The sequence below is a fragment of the Amblyomma maculatum genome, chromosome 4 (assembly GCF_055883805.1).
Source record: "Amblyomma maculatum isolate TAMU_Amacu chromosome 4, ASM5588380v1, whole genome shotgun sequence".
Classification (NCBI taxonomy): domain Eukaryota; kingdom Metazoa; phylum Arthropoda; class Arachnida; order Ixodida; family Ixodidae; genus Amblyomma; species Amblyomma maculatum.
In genome coordinates, this window is record NC_139347.1 from 32861574 (window position 1) to 32879597 (window position 18024).

General features: G+C 45.7%; 1 protein-coding gene across 1 annotated transcript; it reads left to right on the forward strand.

Annotated features, from left to right (window-relative positions):
* The first annotated feature begins 2631 nt into the window (after positions 1 to 2631).
* Positions 2632 to 16758, forward strand: LOC146190642 (solute carrier organic anion transporter family member 4A1-like). Its single transcript, XM_084599825.1, has 10 exons — positions 2632 to 2891; positions 3113 to 3318; positions 3937 to 4036; positions 5365 to 5486; positions 9000 to 9161; positions 10838 to 10927; positions 13150 to 13505; positions 14854 to 15050; positions 15168 to 15232; positions 16422 to 16758. The coding sequence occupies exons 1-10, from the start codon at positions 2632 to 2634 to the stop codon at positions 16748 to 16750; spliced, it is 1887 nt and encodes a 628-aa protein (XP_084455951.1). The 3' UTR covers positions 16751 to 16758.
* Positions 16759 to 18024: the final 1266 nt, after the last annotated feature.

Genomic DNA, 18024 nt, shown 5'->3' on the forward strand with positions numbered 1-18024 from the left:
ATCGCCTGGCCTCTGCGGAGCAAGAATCGACGAAGAAGTCGTGACGGCTGCTGAGCGTGCGGCACGCGCGGTCCGTGCCACAGCTAGGCTAGGGCTACCGTTCTGTTCAGAACAGCGAAGAAGGTTCCTGAGGAAACAAGACTGCTCGACAGCGCAGCTCGGTAAGCGCAGTTGAACCGCAGCCTCATGGCGCTGTTGGCCGCTTGCTCGGGAGCCTTCATTACCTCGTACTAACAACGTCGACAATGCGAATGTGGTCCTGTGCACCGTTCGTGACTGCCGTGCGTGCCCGAATTAGGCCTTCTTTTGAAGGCCTAATTCGGGCACGCACAGCAGTCACAAATGGTGATGTCTTGAGAGGGTCAGTTCTATCGGTAGTAGTGTGCGTAGCAGCGAATGCCTTCGCGACATGTCATGTGTGCACGGCTTTTGCAACTGGAAGATTTAGAATGTAAAACCCCTCATCATCTCGTCTTACTGCGTTCTTGCAGCTGCGCAGACCTATTGGCGGTTACTCTTTCGGCGGTTAACCTTAAGGGGAAAGCTTCGAGGAGTTAGCCTCCGGGCCACAGCCCTCCAGTAAGTACCTATTCCGCTTGTACAAACTGAGGTTCACCTACGGGAGAACACCTAACAAAACTATCGCAGTATTGAACTTCAGAAAAAACTGAATAGGTTAGGTTAGTTTATGTTAGATTAGGTTAGGTTAGTATATTTCCCCGCGCTTCCTGAGCTAAACTTGAGTCGCCAGTCTTGTACATTCGCATGCAGTTGTGTTCGGCCGCTTCGGCGTTGTGACGTGTGCGCTTTGCTTGGCAGGAATTAGAGGCACAAAACTTAAACTCACCGTCACAAAAGACACCCAGTTCTTTATTTTTGCGTGGGAATGAGTTGAATAACCAGAGATCTGCGCGAGAACTGCAAGTGGCATCGAACCTGATAAGCGAGTTATTACAACAGTGTAATGATTATAGCAATTGACTGCTCTTCAGTCGTTCTGTATTTTCTCTCTTCGTTCTCTCCTTTGCGAGCGCGCGTGCACCCACACTTAGTATTTATCACACTATATTTAACGCTTAAGCAACCATGACTGAGACGCCGGTACGACTCGACTCAAAGCGCAGCCAGTTACTTTCCTAACCTCCGTTGGCATTCGACTTCGCGCCATCCCGCGAAGGCTTGCAAATACTGGAAACACCGGTCGCAATGTTCTAAGAAAAAAAAAAATAATAAGTCAAGTGCGTCAAAACGTAGCATAAAATTTGTCATCCTGTTAAGAATTCCTGGTCGAAACTTCAGGGCAAAGTAACTAATGGCAGAGAATGCGGGCGTTACAACAGGCACTTTTTAAATATCGAAACGTTTTATTGGAACGCGGTTGAATATATGCATAAGTTACAAAAAACAAGGAAAGCACAAACAGCTGTGTGAAGAAGCATGAATCAAGTCGGGTGTCAATTTGAATTCTGGTGACAGAATTGTGCTTTCCAAAAACCTCTGCGTGATCATTGTTCTCTCCCTTTTGTCTCTTTTTGTTATATTCCCAAGGACGCATAATTCAGTGCTTTCTTTGTGAGCACTCATTTTTGTCGCCCCTCTTTGTCTCGTCCCTTGGCGTGCCAGTTCCAACCGCAACGTCTTGGAGTCACATGTATGTATTCCTTCTCTCCAGCTTTCCCGCATAGCAATCCGTGTTTGGTACCGACACGATGGCGGCGTGGCAGCAAAGGGGCCTGCCGGGCGAAATAGGCCAGTCGTCGAGCAGCTTGTCAACTGTGGGCAACTACCAGGACGTGTGCGTGCCGCCAGCAGATGCGGCTCCCGTAGCAGAGCCCAGGCGCAAGATATCGCTCACCCAGCTGCCCTATATCAAGCCCGCGCGCGAACGGGACGAGCGCTGTGGATGGTTCGGCTTTCGTCCGGACTGCCTCCTCAATCTTCGGCATCCCCGGTAAACCATGCGCCGGCGTCGCCCGTAACTTTGCAAACATTAGGTATAGCCCATAAAGAAGAGAATGCACAAATTCTCGGAAACCACTGTACGAATTTAAAAATATATATAAAAACAAAACGAACGCAATGCTCGTTACCTAATAAAGTAGACCCTACAACAAGCGGCTGTGTGTAACGAAGCATAAATTTCACTGGACCTCTCCACTGTTAACATAACTAAGAGTAACGCGTCGTTTTAGCTAACATATTCGCTTAGCCCCGTCAATGGGCGCAAGTCGCACGTGATAATGGAGGCTGCTGAGCGTTCAAGTTTACTATATACTCTCACTGCTGCACGTTCTTGGCATTAACTTCGTCCTGTATTGTATTTGGAAGTCCGCCCCTTTGGCAAGACGGGGGAAGGGGAGGGGGGGGGGGGAGGAGAGTTTCGCGCATGGTGCTTTATCTTCGCAACAGCTGAAACGTGTGTCGCAGTAAGTAAAAATATCCGTGTGGGGATGACTTCTAAATAACAGCGCACAGCATACACAGGTCACGGACATAAAGCAAGATCAATGACCTCAATCATCATCTCTATAGTGCGGCTTTCAGGATAAACAGCCACCAATTGGTACAAAGATTCAAGGTTCCGAGCGAGTCCCCTGTTCTTGCAGGAGCGCGCTGCTGGTGCTGTGCTGCATGGTGTTCCTGCAAGGGTTTGTGGCGAACGGGCTGGTGTACATGGTGCTTCCGACGCTGGAGCGGCGCTTCCAGCTCAAAAGCATCGAGGCCGGCACCATCGTGGCCATGTACTACCTGGCCTCGTGTACCTCGGCGCCGCTGTACACGCTGGTCGCGGCGCGGCGCAGCAAGCCCCTGTACTTAGCCATGTCGGCCATCATCATCGGCATCGGCAGCATGGTCATCGTCTTACCACATTTCATGGCCCCCAAGTACAGGTAAAACGAAACATGCTCGGAGACACGACACCGAAGCCTGGTTTGGGGTATTGAAAGTCGCGGTCACTCGAGCTGGGAGGGTGTGTGACTAAAATTTTTATTATTTCAAGAGCATTTAAATGGACCCCTCCAAACCACTGTAGATATTGGCTGGCATGCGAGAGCTGTTCATTTCTCGCCGAAGTCGTGAACTATATTGCATTCGATGAACGCCTCTGCAGACAGAGCCAAGAAGGCGTAAGTCTGTGTCCGAACAAGGGTCTAGAGAAGTCTGTGTGCGGCACGCCGACTGGTGACCTGCGCCGCTACCGATACCTCTTGTGGGCGGGTCACTTCATCGTAGGCGCCGGATCGTCACCCATGTACACGCTGGCGCTCACTTACCTAGACGAAAACCTGCCCACCACGATGTCCACCAAGTACATGGGTGAGGATGCATGTATTCCACTCTTCTGCATGGAATTCGTGCTTATACGTTTCTGACTGAGTCATGTCAACCCGCATTATCTGCTAATCACTCCCAGCCGCTTAGACAGAAAGGCCGCAGCCGCTGGCACCAGGTGATCCAAAAACATAGTGCACTGAATCTATTTCTTGAGTTGACTGAATGTATAGTACATATACAATAAATAAAACCCTCATGGTAACAGACAGTCACACGTGGATTTTCCTTATATCGGTACAACATATCGAAATGCTGAGTCCGTGGCTGCTCGCGCTATTGTTTTTGTGCACGTGCATAATGCACATATGTTTAGAAATAATTTGTGGAAGCAATTTCGCGATGTTTTACCAGCATATGTAGGCAGTAAATTGCTATCTGTTTGTTTTGAAGTGACCAGGGCAGGTCGAATGAAGGACACAAAGATAAGTAATTATTGTGTTCATTGCATGTGGAATTGTGTGTCATGCTTTTTATAAAAACAACATCGGACAAAGCTAATTATTTTGATCGGAGTTCATGCATATGTCGTATCGCACATGTATACATATATTTATTATTATTTATTTATTTATTTTTCTTTTTTTTTTTTTTGTGCTACAGCGACTTACCAGGCGACGTCCCTTTTCGGAACGGCCACTGGCTTTGTGCTATCCGGCTATTTGCTCAACATTTACACCGAAACGTCGGTCGACGTCTCAAGGTACGGTAAACCGATTTACCTCAAATCATCACCATTTTAATGCTGTGCGAAGGCCTCTTCCATATTCCTCCAATCAACCCGGTCCTGTGCTAGCTGCATCCACTTGACCCCTGCGAACTTCTTAACCTCACCCGCCCACCTAACTTTATGCCGCCCCCTGCTACGCTTTCCTTCCCTTGGAGTCCAGTTTGTTACCCTAAGCGACCATCGGCTATCCTCTCTTCGCATTATGTGTCCTGTCATATGTCCATTTCTTCTTTTTGGTTTCCCCAAATAATAGCAGAAGCTTAATGCCTGCCAGAAAAAAAAAAAAAAAAAGCAACAGGAGGCTCATTATTGCCCTATTCCATTCTGTTTTCTATTAGTCTTATTAGAATTAGAGTCGTGTATTGTATCGTGAATTCCAGCACACGGCTCATGATCTAGACATGTTTACACGTGAAATGTTTGGGTTTTTGCGAGCTATAGAGCATTTTATTCTACATTGTCAAGTGTTCGTAGCTTGTTTTTCAAAATATGACTTTGGCGGGGCCGTCCGAACCTTGCGGCGGATGCACATATGGTTCGCGTAGTCATTTCGTAGCCGTCTCCGTTGTCTGGCTACGGACAACCTAGCCATTTTTCGTGTTTTTTTTTAGCCAAAATTGCAGCTTGTGCAGTGTAAACTGCATACCAGTATTTACTGCACTGTTTGCTTCCACGGCACGTTGTAGTATATGTGGCCTCTGTGTGAGATTTAAAGTGCTAACGTATTTCCCATCGCGACTGCGGTTTCCTTCCACGAGATCCCATTATTTTAGCGAAGGGGTTCTTTCGTGCATAACTCAGAGGAAGGATTCTTTAATCTGCGAAGTTGCTGTCTGTGTTGTCGCTCGACGTCCACAAGTTTGCACTTACTCCACGTGCACGTCATGCGTTTTCTTGGTCTGGGACTAAATTTGAGAGAATATGTCGCGCCAACAACTGCGAGAGGCTAGCTTAGAGTTTAGGTTTTCTCTGTGGATGAAAAGAAATTCGTCTAAAAGTGACAAACACAGATGCGTGATACTGCGAACTATGAGGTCACATCAACTTTCGACCTCATATTCGCTCTCCCATGTCGATCGCACGAACTCTTGAGGCTTATTCTTAAAAGCTGCCGCACCTCGACCGCTTAGACTTCGTACACATTGAAAACGCCATGCTTTTAAATTTTCCGATATTCTGCAACCATGATAGCGGCATTTTTGCATAGATCTCTGCAAAATTATGCAAAGTTTCTATTAACTATAGCGCGCATTCAAGCATGTGTTTCGCTAAATGCGCTTGCGTGCTTTCTTTTCCCCCAGGCTGGGCCTGACGCCCGAGAGCAACGTGTGGATTGGCGCTTGGTGGCTGGGCTACCTGATCGGATCTGTCTCTTCGATCATCGTAGCTCTCCCCACGAGCCTCCTGCCCAAAGAGCTGCCAAGTGAGACCCAACTTCCAGTCCCCATTTCTTTCCGCCGAAATCGGGCGGCATTTCTGAAGCTATAGCTGGCGTTAATTATTATAGCTAGCGGCATACCCCACGTACAGTTTTCGGATGCGATACCTGCGAATGACTTTTGGAGTTATAATCCGAAATTTGTAAGTCGTTCTTGTATACCCGTCCCTTTAATTATCTAGGGAGAGCGCACGGGTTACATCAGCGTTTAGAACCTTTCTAAATACAATTGCTTTTATATCACGTATAGTATCCCCGATGTGAAGAAATTGAGGCAATCAAGGTGTCATTCATGTAAGAAGGAAAGGCAGCGCTTAACTGTTACAAGCTGCTCAGCTCCAAGCTGGACAGGTTGCAAATTGCATGCAGAATACACTGAATAATAAATTAGCAAAATGGTGACGGAAGAAATTGCCGCATGCCAAAATTGTTGAGCTCGAGCGTTTCAGGACCGCACGCGTCGAGACGTGTTGTCCCCGCTTTTTTTTTTTTTTCTTTCCCCGTGGCCTTTTGCCGCCTTTACCGGCAATTGCTCGCGGCTACTGATAGGCAAAGGCGCAAAAGACGAAGGCATGAATACATGCTCAGATGCACACTTCCCAAATCAGGCGTTACCACTAGACCACTAGACGTCGTCCATAAAGCCCAAACACACGACATTAGAGTGCTCTTGACAGCTGTAAGGGGGCGATAAAAAGAAATGGGAACGAAGTGCCATCTACGTTATCTGCTGTTCAAAGTTGTTGTCGGCGCACTTTAGGCTCATTATGTTCTTAAATTTCAGCACCTATCTAGTCCTAGTATTTCTGGACTCATTTATGGCTAGAACTTTATAAGTTCGTGCTACAGGATAAAAAAATACAGGATTGCACTTAGCTTCGATTAACAGCTTAATGACGAAGCCTTTCCTCCTACTTCTTCTCTTCTTCTGTCTGCCTTCTCTCTTTTTCCTTTATCTTGCGTGCTTGTGTACTCGTTTTAATTTCATTACTTTCTTTTCTTTGGCTTCGTCGTCAGAACCTATTGAGTCGTACTTACCGGGGAGATGACGTCAGAGCCCATCGTGATGTCTCCCTGACACATCTCGCGGAATCTCGCGGACACATCTCGTAGACGCGAGATATTCACTATAAGCCTAGAAATGCTTTCGCCTTAAAAAGACCAAGCAATAAAGCAGAAAATAAAGACGTAGCTTGACGAGGGCTCTTGCATTATCGAGCAGTATATAACGGCAGACAAGATGTCAGCTTGTGTTCGCTTTCGATTATCTGAGAGCAGCCGTGACAAAAAAAAAAAAAAAATGGTGCTGTGCTACTTAAAGCGCACCTAAACAAACATTTAGATTATTCACTTAATTATTTTTCTACATTTTCGTCGGCTTTGAATTGATGGCGTTCTTATGTCTTGCCCGATCCTATGTGGGAGCAGCGGCTAAAAGCTACCTTAGTGTGGCCACTTCGTTGCACTCAGCGTTGGCAGTACAGCGTCAGGTCAGGATGTCCATCTCCATCGTTGCACAGTCCCTCTTCCCTCTTATGGCGGGACTCTTGTCATACATTTTTGAAGGCCCCCGCCAAGGTGGTGCAGTGGTTCGGGCGCTCGACGACTGTGCCAATTATTTTAAAATAGCGCTGGAACACGGACATATAGAAAGAAACTCACTATTTCTATCTGCCCGTGTTCTAGCGCTGTTTTAAAATAATGTTCAACCAACTCGCCCAACGAGCCACTTTACTAGACTGCCCAAGAAGGCGAGATCGAATCCCGGTCGCGGCGCCCGCTCTTCGATGGAGGCGTAAAGCCAAGCGCCCTTGTGCTGTACGATGTCAGTGCATGTTAAAAAAAAATTCCCAGGTGGTCGAAATTTCAAAAAACCCTCCACTACGGCGTCTCTCATAGCCTGAGTTTCTTTGGGATGTTAAACCTCACAAACTAAAGCAAATTTTCCGGCTCTTTAAACAAAATACTAAAGGCTATATTTAGGAAGCGATTTTTAAGTTTCACACAGATCTTTACAGAAGTATGCAGTTTATTTTTATGTATCAAAGGGACATTGTGGAATATTAAACGTGTCACTGAACAAGACGACGTATCAGTTTCCAGGTGTCTTCTACAGGATCGCCTGCGTTGATTGGGAGCATGTTGGTGAAGTAGGTGATTCGCAGAAGTGGTTGCAGCAGCACAACAATGATGTCAACAATCTGCGCATGGCAACCAAAACACTTGCTGAACATATCTCCAAGTGACATGCCATCGACTATAGATAGAGTGAAAATGATTGAAAAACAAAAAATCTTTCATATTCGGGCAATGGCAAACGCTTTTAATCTTAACGACAGCAATCCACCTCCAATATATTCCCGCTACTATACTATACTATACTATACTATACTATACTATACTATACTATACTATACTATACTATACTACACTATACTATACTGCACTGTACTGTACTGTACTATTACTATACTATACTGTACTATACTATTACTATACTATACTGTACTGCACTGTACTACACTGTACTATGCTATACTATACTGTACTATTACTATACTATACTATACTATTACTATACTATACTGTACTATTACTATACTATACTATACTATTACTATACTGTACTATTACTATACTATACTGTACTACACTGTACTATTACTATACTATACTATTACTATACTGTACTATTACTATAATATACTGTACTGTACTGTACTACACTGTACTATGCTATACTATACTGTACTATTACTATTACTATACTATACTATACTATACTATACTATACTATACTATACTATACTATACTATACTATACTATACTATACTATACTATACTATACTATACTATACTATAATATACTATACTATACTATACTATACTATACTGTATTGTACTGTACTATTACTATACTATACTGTACTGTACTATACTATACTATACTATACTATACTATACTATACTATACTATACTATACTATACTATCCCCCAAACGTACGCTCCTGGAATACTCCAACTGCTTGCGTCATTTCGTGAAGCATATATAACCGCCCTTCACTTGCTTTCGTTCATTGTGAACAAAGCCCCCGTAGCGGAACTGAAACGTCTTTTAGGGCGTAGCTCTTTGGCGCCCGTTCCTGCGCTCCGCGTCGTCGTCATCGTCGGCGTTGTCTCTCGTAACCAGCTCCGCAGCCGGGGAGCGCACGTTCCTTGAAAACGCCGATTCCGAAATTCAGCAGGATGAGCTGATCATCAGGGCCAATGTGAAACTAGCACAAGTACGTAGCATTTAATATCATTAAATATATGTTAATCCAGTTTGAATACATCTGTCCTCGTTACCGGTATAACTACCATGTCAGCAATTTTTTTTTTTCTGCAAAGGTCACCTTCATGTGCAATCAGTGGCCGAGCATTTCCTCCAGTCGCCACTAATGCCGAACTGTCCCGAATTTTCTGTGGACTGTTTCCTTTCTGCGCTTTATTTCAGGCCAGATATGGGCAAAGCTGGAGAAGAAATGCGACGCCGTCGCCAAGAAAGGCCAGAAGACAAAGGAGATGCAGGGCGGCTTCAAGGACATCCCAGCCAATGTCCGCGCCTTGCTTCACAACGCAACGTACATGTTTCTCACCCTTGCTGGCACAGCGGAAAGTGAGTCTAAGATCACGATGCTCTTCATGCTCAAAGCTCACTCAAATGTCTCCGCACAAGCCTCACCGCGCAGTACGGCAGGTTTTCCCCCAGTGGGTTCTATACGACACCATCGCCTTTGCGGACCTCTTCTATATCGTGCCAGAAACTTGAAAATCTCGCAATACAATGCATTGCATAACTTTTTTTTTTTTTTTTGCCGTGCTTTGTAAATATCTCTTCACACTTGCGCCCGAGACTGCGACTGAAAATCACGGGGTTGCAGCTTGTAAATTGTTCTGCAACAGGAATGCTTAAAGTTGTCTTGAAAGATGGTTGACATCAGCTCAGTTTATTTTCGCGTGTACACGTGGGAAAACTATTATAGAGGAAAAAAGCCGAAAATGCAGCTTTGTAATAAGAGAAGATTACTGCCAGCAGATTCACATGTTCCTCGTCCCAACACTAGAAAGCAGCAGACGACAAAGAAGGCATGCAAACGTACTAACTGAAACGCAATAACGCGTGAAACATGCAAACGGCAGCTTAATAGCTGACGTATTATGCAAATAGTCTGTGGCACAAAAAATAAATAAAACAAACTTACTGCAAAAGCTTCACGGGGGAACGTTGTTGTAGGGGCGAGGTGCACAACACAGGTGTGCGGTAGCGCATGTCAGACAAAAATAAAACTGAGTATATGAATATACGGAGTAACCTTGATAGCAAAGTTCCGATTGGTTCGTGGCACACTGGTATACATTCAGCGTTGAAATGACGGACTTTAACGAGTTCTCTTGAACTATATGGTTTATCACGGTTCACATGCAGCTAGGTTATTTGCATTTCTGATTCCGGTACCTATTAGGCCGGACACATGTTCAAGTACGCTAGAGCTCTGTAATAGTTGCTTTGATTTGTTAGTAGCTATGAGGCAGCCCGTAAGGAAGACAGTGATTTGAATTCGGTTCATAGGTGTCTTTAAACCCGCTCTGAAACCCCAGAACACAAACATCTTTTCTTTTTTAGGGAAGAGTGGGGCGGGAGGTCAATGGGACCTTGTTTCCATTGATATGTAGCCTGCTCTCTCGCTATTAAACTAGAAATTTGGACCTCGATAGCAGAGCCCCACAGCCCGAGCCACCGCTGTGGGGAAAACATCTCGACAATATCAACAGCTTTAAGCAACGAATCTCGTTGTTAATGTTACGAGCAACGACTACTGAACCTATGGATCGTTGATGCATACATGCCAAAGCAAGGAACGTTGCAATCCTGTTTGGTAAATCGAATATTCTAGCAGCCATGCTTGTTCAACGCATGTTGCTTTCTCGATGACATACCTAGTAATGAAAAACGAAGTCTGGTATTTCTGACACCCGAATTTCGACATGACCCCAAGGAGCTGGCGAACTAAGCGTATGAAGAAATCACCCTTTGTTGTTTTCATACCAACTAGGCCCGATAACAAGTGTCAGTTGCGCACAAATACAGAGCTTCAGTGCTCATTTGCTCTGTTTTAGAGGACTCCCTCAAAAGACTGAGTCATTAACACTCACAGCCCTAAATATCCCGTTTGTCGTCTTGTCATGTTATTCATAGTGTCAGCCTGTTATTCCGGCCTGTTAACAGCTCGAGTTGCAGTCGCAGGCAATTTTAGACGCAGCTTATCGTTTGTTTTTGTTGTTTGCCTGCAGCCATGATAATGACGGGCCTGGCGACCTTCATGACGAAGCTCTTCGAGTCCCAGCTTGGCTTGACCTCCTCCAACATAGCTCACATTTTGGGTGAGTGGTGGAAGCTTATTTGTATTTACACAGTGGCCTATAATTTACCTCAACCTAAAGGCATGACCAGCATGACCAATTAGACAAGGCGACGGAATTTTCACCTGCTACGCAAGGCCACGAGCTATACTTTTCATTGAGCCCTTAGCTATTGATAGTCGCCGTTTTAACATTCTTACCCTTTTCATGGAAATTAGTAGCCACCTGTGGCAAAAGTAATCTTTGTCCCATCGAGAACGCTGTAAAGTCTTAAACATTTGAAATTTCGTTGTGTGTCATCAAGCAATATTTCGGGAAAATCTAACAGCTTGCCAATAAGAAAACCACAATGAACATAGATTTCTTTATGTCAAACTACAATATGTGCGCAAAATATTTATCAAGAAAGCAAAATTACTGCAGCAGTGGCCTAATGCTTCGAGCATCCGCTTCACATGCGGGAATTGCGGGGTTCTATCACCGGGGATGACGGGCACCCCTTGGTGATACAATGCCTGCAATCTCCCCTGGCCTGGTGTTCGGCTTATCTATAGTGTCAGTTGCTCGGGGATTAGGCTCCTGACCCTATCTTAGGTAAAGAAAAATACCCTGTGACACGGTGCTCTTTGACCGAAGATGCCCTTCCCTGGCCGTAATAATTCAGCACCAACAAAAAAGGAAACTGAAAGGGGAATTCGGTCCCTCTTCCTTTTTTTTTTTTTTTGAACATTTTTACCGTATATTCTCACCAGATTCCTAGAGTTTCATTTCTTCGCCGTGAATAACAATCCTTTATTCAAAATAACTAGTAATCGCTCGAAAACACCGGAAGGAGCAAACCGAATCCATCTAATGGCTAAAGACGATGCCTCACACACAGAAATTATGACTCCACAAACATTACTAAAAATTGGTCGTACGCGCATTGAATGGCTGGGGTATAGAGTTAGAAAATTGGAGGACGCTTAAGCTTCGCCTTCAAGAGTTAACGCGATTGCATTTAAACCCCACTGCTAAAAAGAAGATGCATTTCTTCTGAATTTCGCGTATAAAGATTTGAATCGGGTGGCGGCTCGCGCCATCTGTTGCGTCAGTTCCGTATGATCGATGTAATTTTCGAGTAAGCGCCGCACAGAAGATAAGCAAAGTGGAAACGTACGTTCTTTGCTACTTGTTCAGTTATGAATTCCGTAATTAGCTTCTTTCTAATGACGCACCTGAACATCAGCTGACAGTCGTAAGGCAATGCATACATTAGGTCCACCTTTATTCGGACAGAAGTAATGCTGTTCTGCGACGAAAACATTCATTGTCTGTCTACTTTTTTTTTTATTTTCGCATTACAACCACTACGCCGACACAGGCTTTACTACGACACGGGGCCCTTAACGCTATCGCGTTAAATTGGCGCATTTGTTCGTAAAATTCTGGAGACAACCTAATACAAGCGTTTTTTTTTTTTTTTTTTTTTTTTTCAAAAGAGCTATGTGTAAGGTGAAAGAAGTTGTTATGCCTAAAATGTAGCGTTGCCTTTAGAAAGCATCTGAACTGGGGCCACGGAAACGGCGAACTACGCCGAAATCAAGTATGGCATGGCTGTCAAATTTGAGGGAAGTAATCAGGAATGCGAGACAAACCAACCGTATAAGTACCTTTAGACTAAGTAAATTAGAAAAAGAAATCAGAATCAGCATCATTATGTGATCTTTTGAAGACTCACGCACTTATTATCCGTTTTTGTGGGGAGGTAGCTAAGTAGTGCAGACTGTTGCCCCAGTCGGTCATCTGTCAATAAAAAAAAAAAAAAAAATCGCGCAATGCAGACAGGACGAAGAAAGAATACGGACGAAACAAGAGAAACGCAACTGCGCTCAGTGAAAGCGGATCCCACCCGAAGTACAGAAGCACTTCGAGTGGAATCCTCTTCCATTCAATTCAGTTGTATGTTCGCGCTTCGTCTGTTCTCCTCCCCCTCCCCCCCCCCCCCCCTTCCAGTCTGTTCCGTGCAGAGAAATTCAGTATCAGTAAATTTTGCCAAAAACGTGCACTTACAGCTCTTCAATGCCAAAGAAATACAAACTGTGGTTTCATCACCACATATATAGATATTTTCGCGTGTTATTCTATAGAGATCAAATTACACGAAGAGAGCTTGTCTACATTCACGGTGCACTCGAATGGGAAAAACTGGGGTCGTGCCGATCTGCGCGCACTGATGCACTCACTACTGGTGCACACCGCAGGCAGCGTGGCCGTTCCTGGCGCGTGCGGCGGAATCCTGCTGGGCGGCTACTGCGTGCACAGGCTGAACCTGGACGTGGATGGCATCGTGCGCATGTGCCTCTTGTGCTCGGTGATTCCGTGGCTGAGCACCTTCGTGCTGCTTTACAGCTGCCCGAGCCCGGCCTTCTTCGGCTTGAACCACACATCGGGCCGCTTCTACGTGTCCAACGTGTCCAACCAGTTCGACCAGCCGTGCAACTCGCACTGCGCGTGCCTCATCGAGGACTACGACCCGGTGTGCGGCAAGGATATGCTCACCTACTACTCGCCCTGCTTCGCCGGATGCAAGAGGGACTACATCTACGGAAGCTTCAAGGTGCGCCCGCTGCAGCCTCTGACACTTTATTTTTCTATCTCTATGAAAACAGCGGCAAGATGCGGCTAGAGTGGTCCAAACTATATTTCTTAATTTACCCTATTGCTAAGATGCTGATGTCTTCCTTTACAAGAATCGATGTCCCAGTTCAGTTCAGTTCAGTCGTTCAGTCGTGTCCGACTCTTCGTGACCCTATGGACCATGTCACGCCACGCTTTCCGGTCTCTCACTATCTTCCTAACATCACATAACTTCATCTGCAGTGTCTCGAGGATGCCATCTAACCATCACGTTCGCTGCCTACCCCTTCTCCGGCGACCTTCAACCTTTCCCAACATCAAATCTTTCTCCAGCGACTCCTCTCTTCTCATCAGATGACCAAAGTAGCTGAGCTTTAACTTTAGAATTTGACCCTTCAATCGATGTCTCAGATCACCACTAAGGTTCTCGAAACGGGCACATTCATAGTGTGAGGTAGACGAACTCTCACCTTCTACGCAGTTTCAGATTATGATCAGCTAATAGCCGTGCTGCGCCGCATTGCATAACATATCGCTGACGATATGTTTGATATAGTTAGAGCAAATGAACGCTAACTCGTTTGACCCTAAGCACGCGAGCCGAGTCATCATGATAAAATAAAAAAATAATTGAACTTTGCTGGTTTCAACTACAGATCCCTAAAGTTATTCGTATTGGTACAGCGTCAACTGTGCTACTATCAAAATCATACTTATTGTGCGCAGGGTGCCTTCCGCATCATCCGTACGCGGCAGATTAAACGGTGGTGTTATAGATCTCGAGCCCGTCATCCATAATAAAGTGCAATTGCAGCGATCGCTACGCTTTCCAGTGTGATAGCTGTTTAGTGCAACCCCAAAGCAATGCCATCTACTTGTGCACCTCGTTATGGTTCTGTTTCTGCACAATTCGGGCTGAAGCGACACCGGTAACTGCGTATATCGCTTCGAGTAACTCCGCAGAGGACTGGCTTTTTTCCCCTGCATAGCCCATGTGGCCCAGACCTATACCGCAGGTGACGTATTCATCAGCCATTGTTATGAGTGGACGGACCACACATATGGATCGCTTGCACTGGTAACGATAATTGGTAATGAGACCACGACTTTTCTTAAATCCTTGCATTGGGTCCTTGGCAAGCAGTCACTTCCCGCAGTCATGCATACTTCTTATCGGCGCAAAGCCTCTACTTTTTTGTGCAGGTGCACTGCAAGAAGTAATTAACCAGTTCGAGATGAAATCTGCTAACGCACCGTAACTATATGGTGCTGCCCAACTCATGTTGCGACAAAGATAACTTTTCCCCTGTCTCCTTGCGTTTTGCCAGGTGTACACGGACTGTCCGTGTATCTCTCACCCGGGCGTGGAGACAATGGTGCTGTGGGGGCTCCCTGAGAAGGTGCAGGCGGACCGCAAGAAATGCTTTCTCGATTGCAACGCCCTCTTCGCCTACCTTGTCGGCATATTCCTCTACATTTTCTTCACCTTCTTGCTGTACACGCCCGGCGTGTCAGCCACTATACGGTGAGTAGATCATGGCCGCGTTCGAAGCAGACTCGGCAATGATGCGAGACAAAGGAGAAAAGGAAGCTCAAGACGTCTCTTCTTTTTCTTTCTATCTTCCTTTCTTTCTTTTTTCAGGTGTGTCGAGGAACATTTGAAGGCCTTCTCGCTAGGGTTTCAATGGATGATGGTAACATTACTGGGTAAGACAAACCCTCATTTTAAGCAAAAGTCTAAGACCTTTACAATGATCAGGATTACGAACGCAATATATCAGTTATCTTGTTTTGATTATTTGACCTTTACAACGGCACCTTCCCAACACCCTTAAAGCAACGAGTTGCATATCGAAATCACCAGAATGGTACGAGCAGGCAGGACCATTTATGCGGAAGCAACGATGGAATCCAAAAGCATACCGCAGCGGGACATGTTACGGGGTTCGAGCATTTTGCTGGAAAATATCAATGAACAACACTTGGTAATTGAGTGATTAAGTGGCGCAGTAGAGTTCAGTGACGTTTAGCAACTCTTTTCTCCATGCCCTAGCTAGCTTGGGGGTCATGGTTCTGACCCCTATCGCCTGCTGAGATGCGGTGCTATTGTTTCGTGGTCATCAGTCGCAAAAAAAAAAAAAAAAAAAAAAAGTCCTGTTCAAACGCCACGAAGGCATATAGTTAGCTATAGTAACTCGTGGTTAAAATACTCTCGTGTTGCACTCGTCTGAGGAAAATCAATCTCGCGGCTTTGTGAGCGCTGTATCTAAACACCTTCGGTTACGACGCTGCCGCCTTTTCTCCAATTTTGGGTTTGTAACAATATTCGCTCAAATAGGAACTATTCCTACGTATGTTCGATTTATATTCGACTCGTTTCTTTCGCTATTTGGTTTGTTCGTATTCTATTCGGTATCTAAGAAGTACTTTTCGCACACGCTACATAAATGCATCTACCTACAAACTTCATAGTTTATTTACTTACTAGTTTAAGCTTTAGAGACCGAATGCATTCAGAAAGTTCAATTTTCCATTCAGAAAGGCTTCTCCGTCAAAAGTTGCCCATAGGAAGCGCGCTAACAATCGGTATAAGAATTGCCTGGCTTATATTTGTTCCAAAACTTTAACGACAATATAAAGGACAGTGAATGGCGCCAAACTATTCGTAATACATACTGAACTGAGCGTGCTGACGGTAGCAGAACAGCACTCGTTATGAGAATACACAGGGCAATGATAAACAAATACAACATGAAGGTGAGAACATTTCGTGTCCGTCTATGTGTTCGTCTTCTGCGCCAGCCTACGTCCACTTTCGTCCGACTATATACAATGGGAAGCATTGCGCACTGCTTGTCACCCTAAAAACAAACTGTCTCCCCTCTCTTCCCTGCAGGTGCCATCCCGGCAGCAGCCGTGTTCGGCTTCGTGATCGACAACAGCTGCGTGCTGTGGAACACGGTGTGCGAGAAGCTGGGCGCATGCGCGGTGCATGACAATGAGGTCATGTCACGCAACCTCTTCACGGCCGTGATCGTGCTCAAGACGATCTCCATGCTCTTCTTCGTCAACGCGCTCATCTTCCTGCGCGGTTCCAACACAGACAGGGGCAGCCGGGACGGCACGCCGGAATGCGAGTCCAGCTCCAACGCCTCGGCCGTCGGGAACGCGGGGCCGAAGTCTCACTTCCTGCATCGCCGGGGATCATCCGTGTCCCTATACTAGTGGACACACGCGGTCCCAGTCCTCCCGCTGCGCCCTCGTGCACCGCCTGCTCGCGCGTTTCAGACATTGATTCGTTCATTTCGTACCGTTGTAAATATTCTCGCTCACACTTTCTTGAGTCGCACTTGGGAACCCTGCTGTGGACCACGATTAATCGCTAGAGCTGAGTGACGTACGAGGCATACTCGGTTCCATAGTTCATCGCTTATTAGGAGCGGAGCTCAGCAGCAGAGCTGGGTTTCGTCACTAACGAGGGTGGTTTGAAGCGGCGTGCTTTTGTCGGCCGGGCGATGCCCAGGCGAAAGTAAAACTCGGCAGTCGCATATAATAGCGATACCTTTGTGAGGTATAGTATTGGCTGCAAGTATTGGTTGCAAGACGTGCAACGTTGAATAATAAAAACAAATACGTGGCTTTGTCTGGCGTTTATTTTTTTATTTCTGTTGAAATTATATGTTCTTCATATAGTCGGCTCGATTCTTTTACCGGATCATTTGGAAACTGAGTAGGAACCAGCACCAGTGGCAATAAAGCATTTAAATTGTCCTCGGATAAAGCGCTGACCAGTTCACATAAAGCGTTCAAGTAAGCAGGTGGGCGAACTCGCAAACTCACGCTAACCACGTACGTTAACGTTGCTGGCGGTATCGTATGTTAGCTCAACGGATGCTGCATGTTTGCAGAGCTTCTTTCGTATACGGACCTAAACTCTACGACATGCAACGATGCCAGCCCAGCTCCAACGCCTCAGCCTTCGTGAACAGGACTCAGAGATCACGTATCATGGCCCGTTGGGCATCCCCAAGTCCCTGTATTAGCGAACAGGCGGCATACGGGCTCAGCCCCGCAGCGTCTTCGTCCACATATGAATATTCTTGCGCATTTCAGCCACATGGTGCGTTCAGTTTGCATCGTAGTAAATATGCTCGAACATTACGAGCCCACAGTGGGGCTCTAAGGTTCATCGTCACGATATATTTCTATTGAGATGCACATCACAATGCCGTAGAAACTGCTAAGAGTTTCTTCATTTTCCACAGCTATGTGGAATCGATGTTTCCATTAAAGGCTATATTAAAATGCCTTCTCTCAATGTGCCCCTTAGAGAGATTAGACGGGACGCCTTGCTCCTTCCTTTAGCCTAAACGGGAATCTCCGCTGTTATTTCCCACAAAAATACTATTACGCTCTTCGTGTTTTTTGGGTAAGAATTTATAGATGAGGCACTGAAGTACTCGGAAGGAGACTGAAGAAAGCTGATATGAAATCTCCTA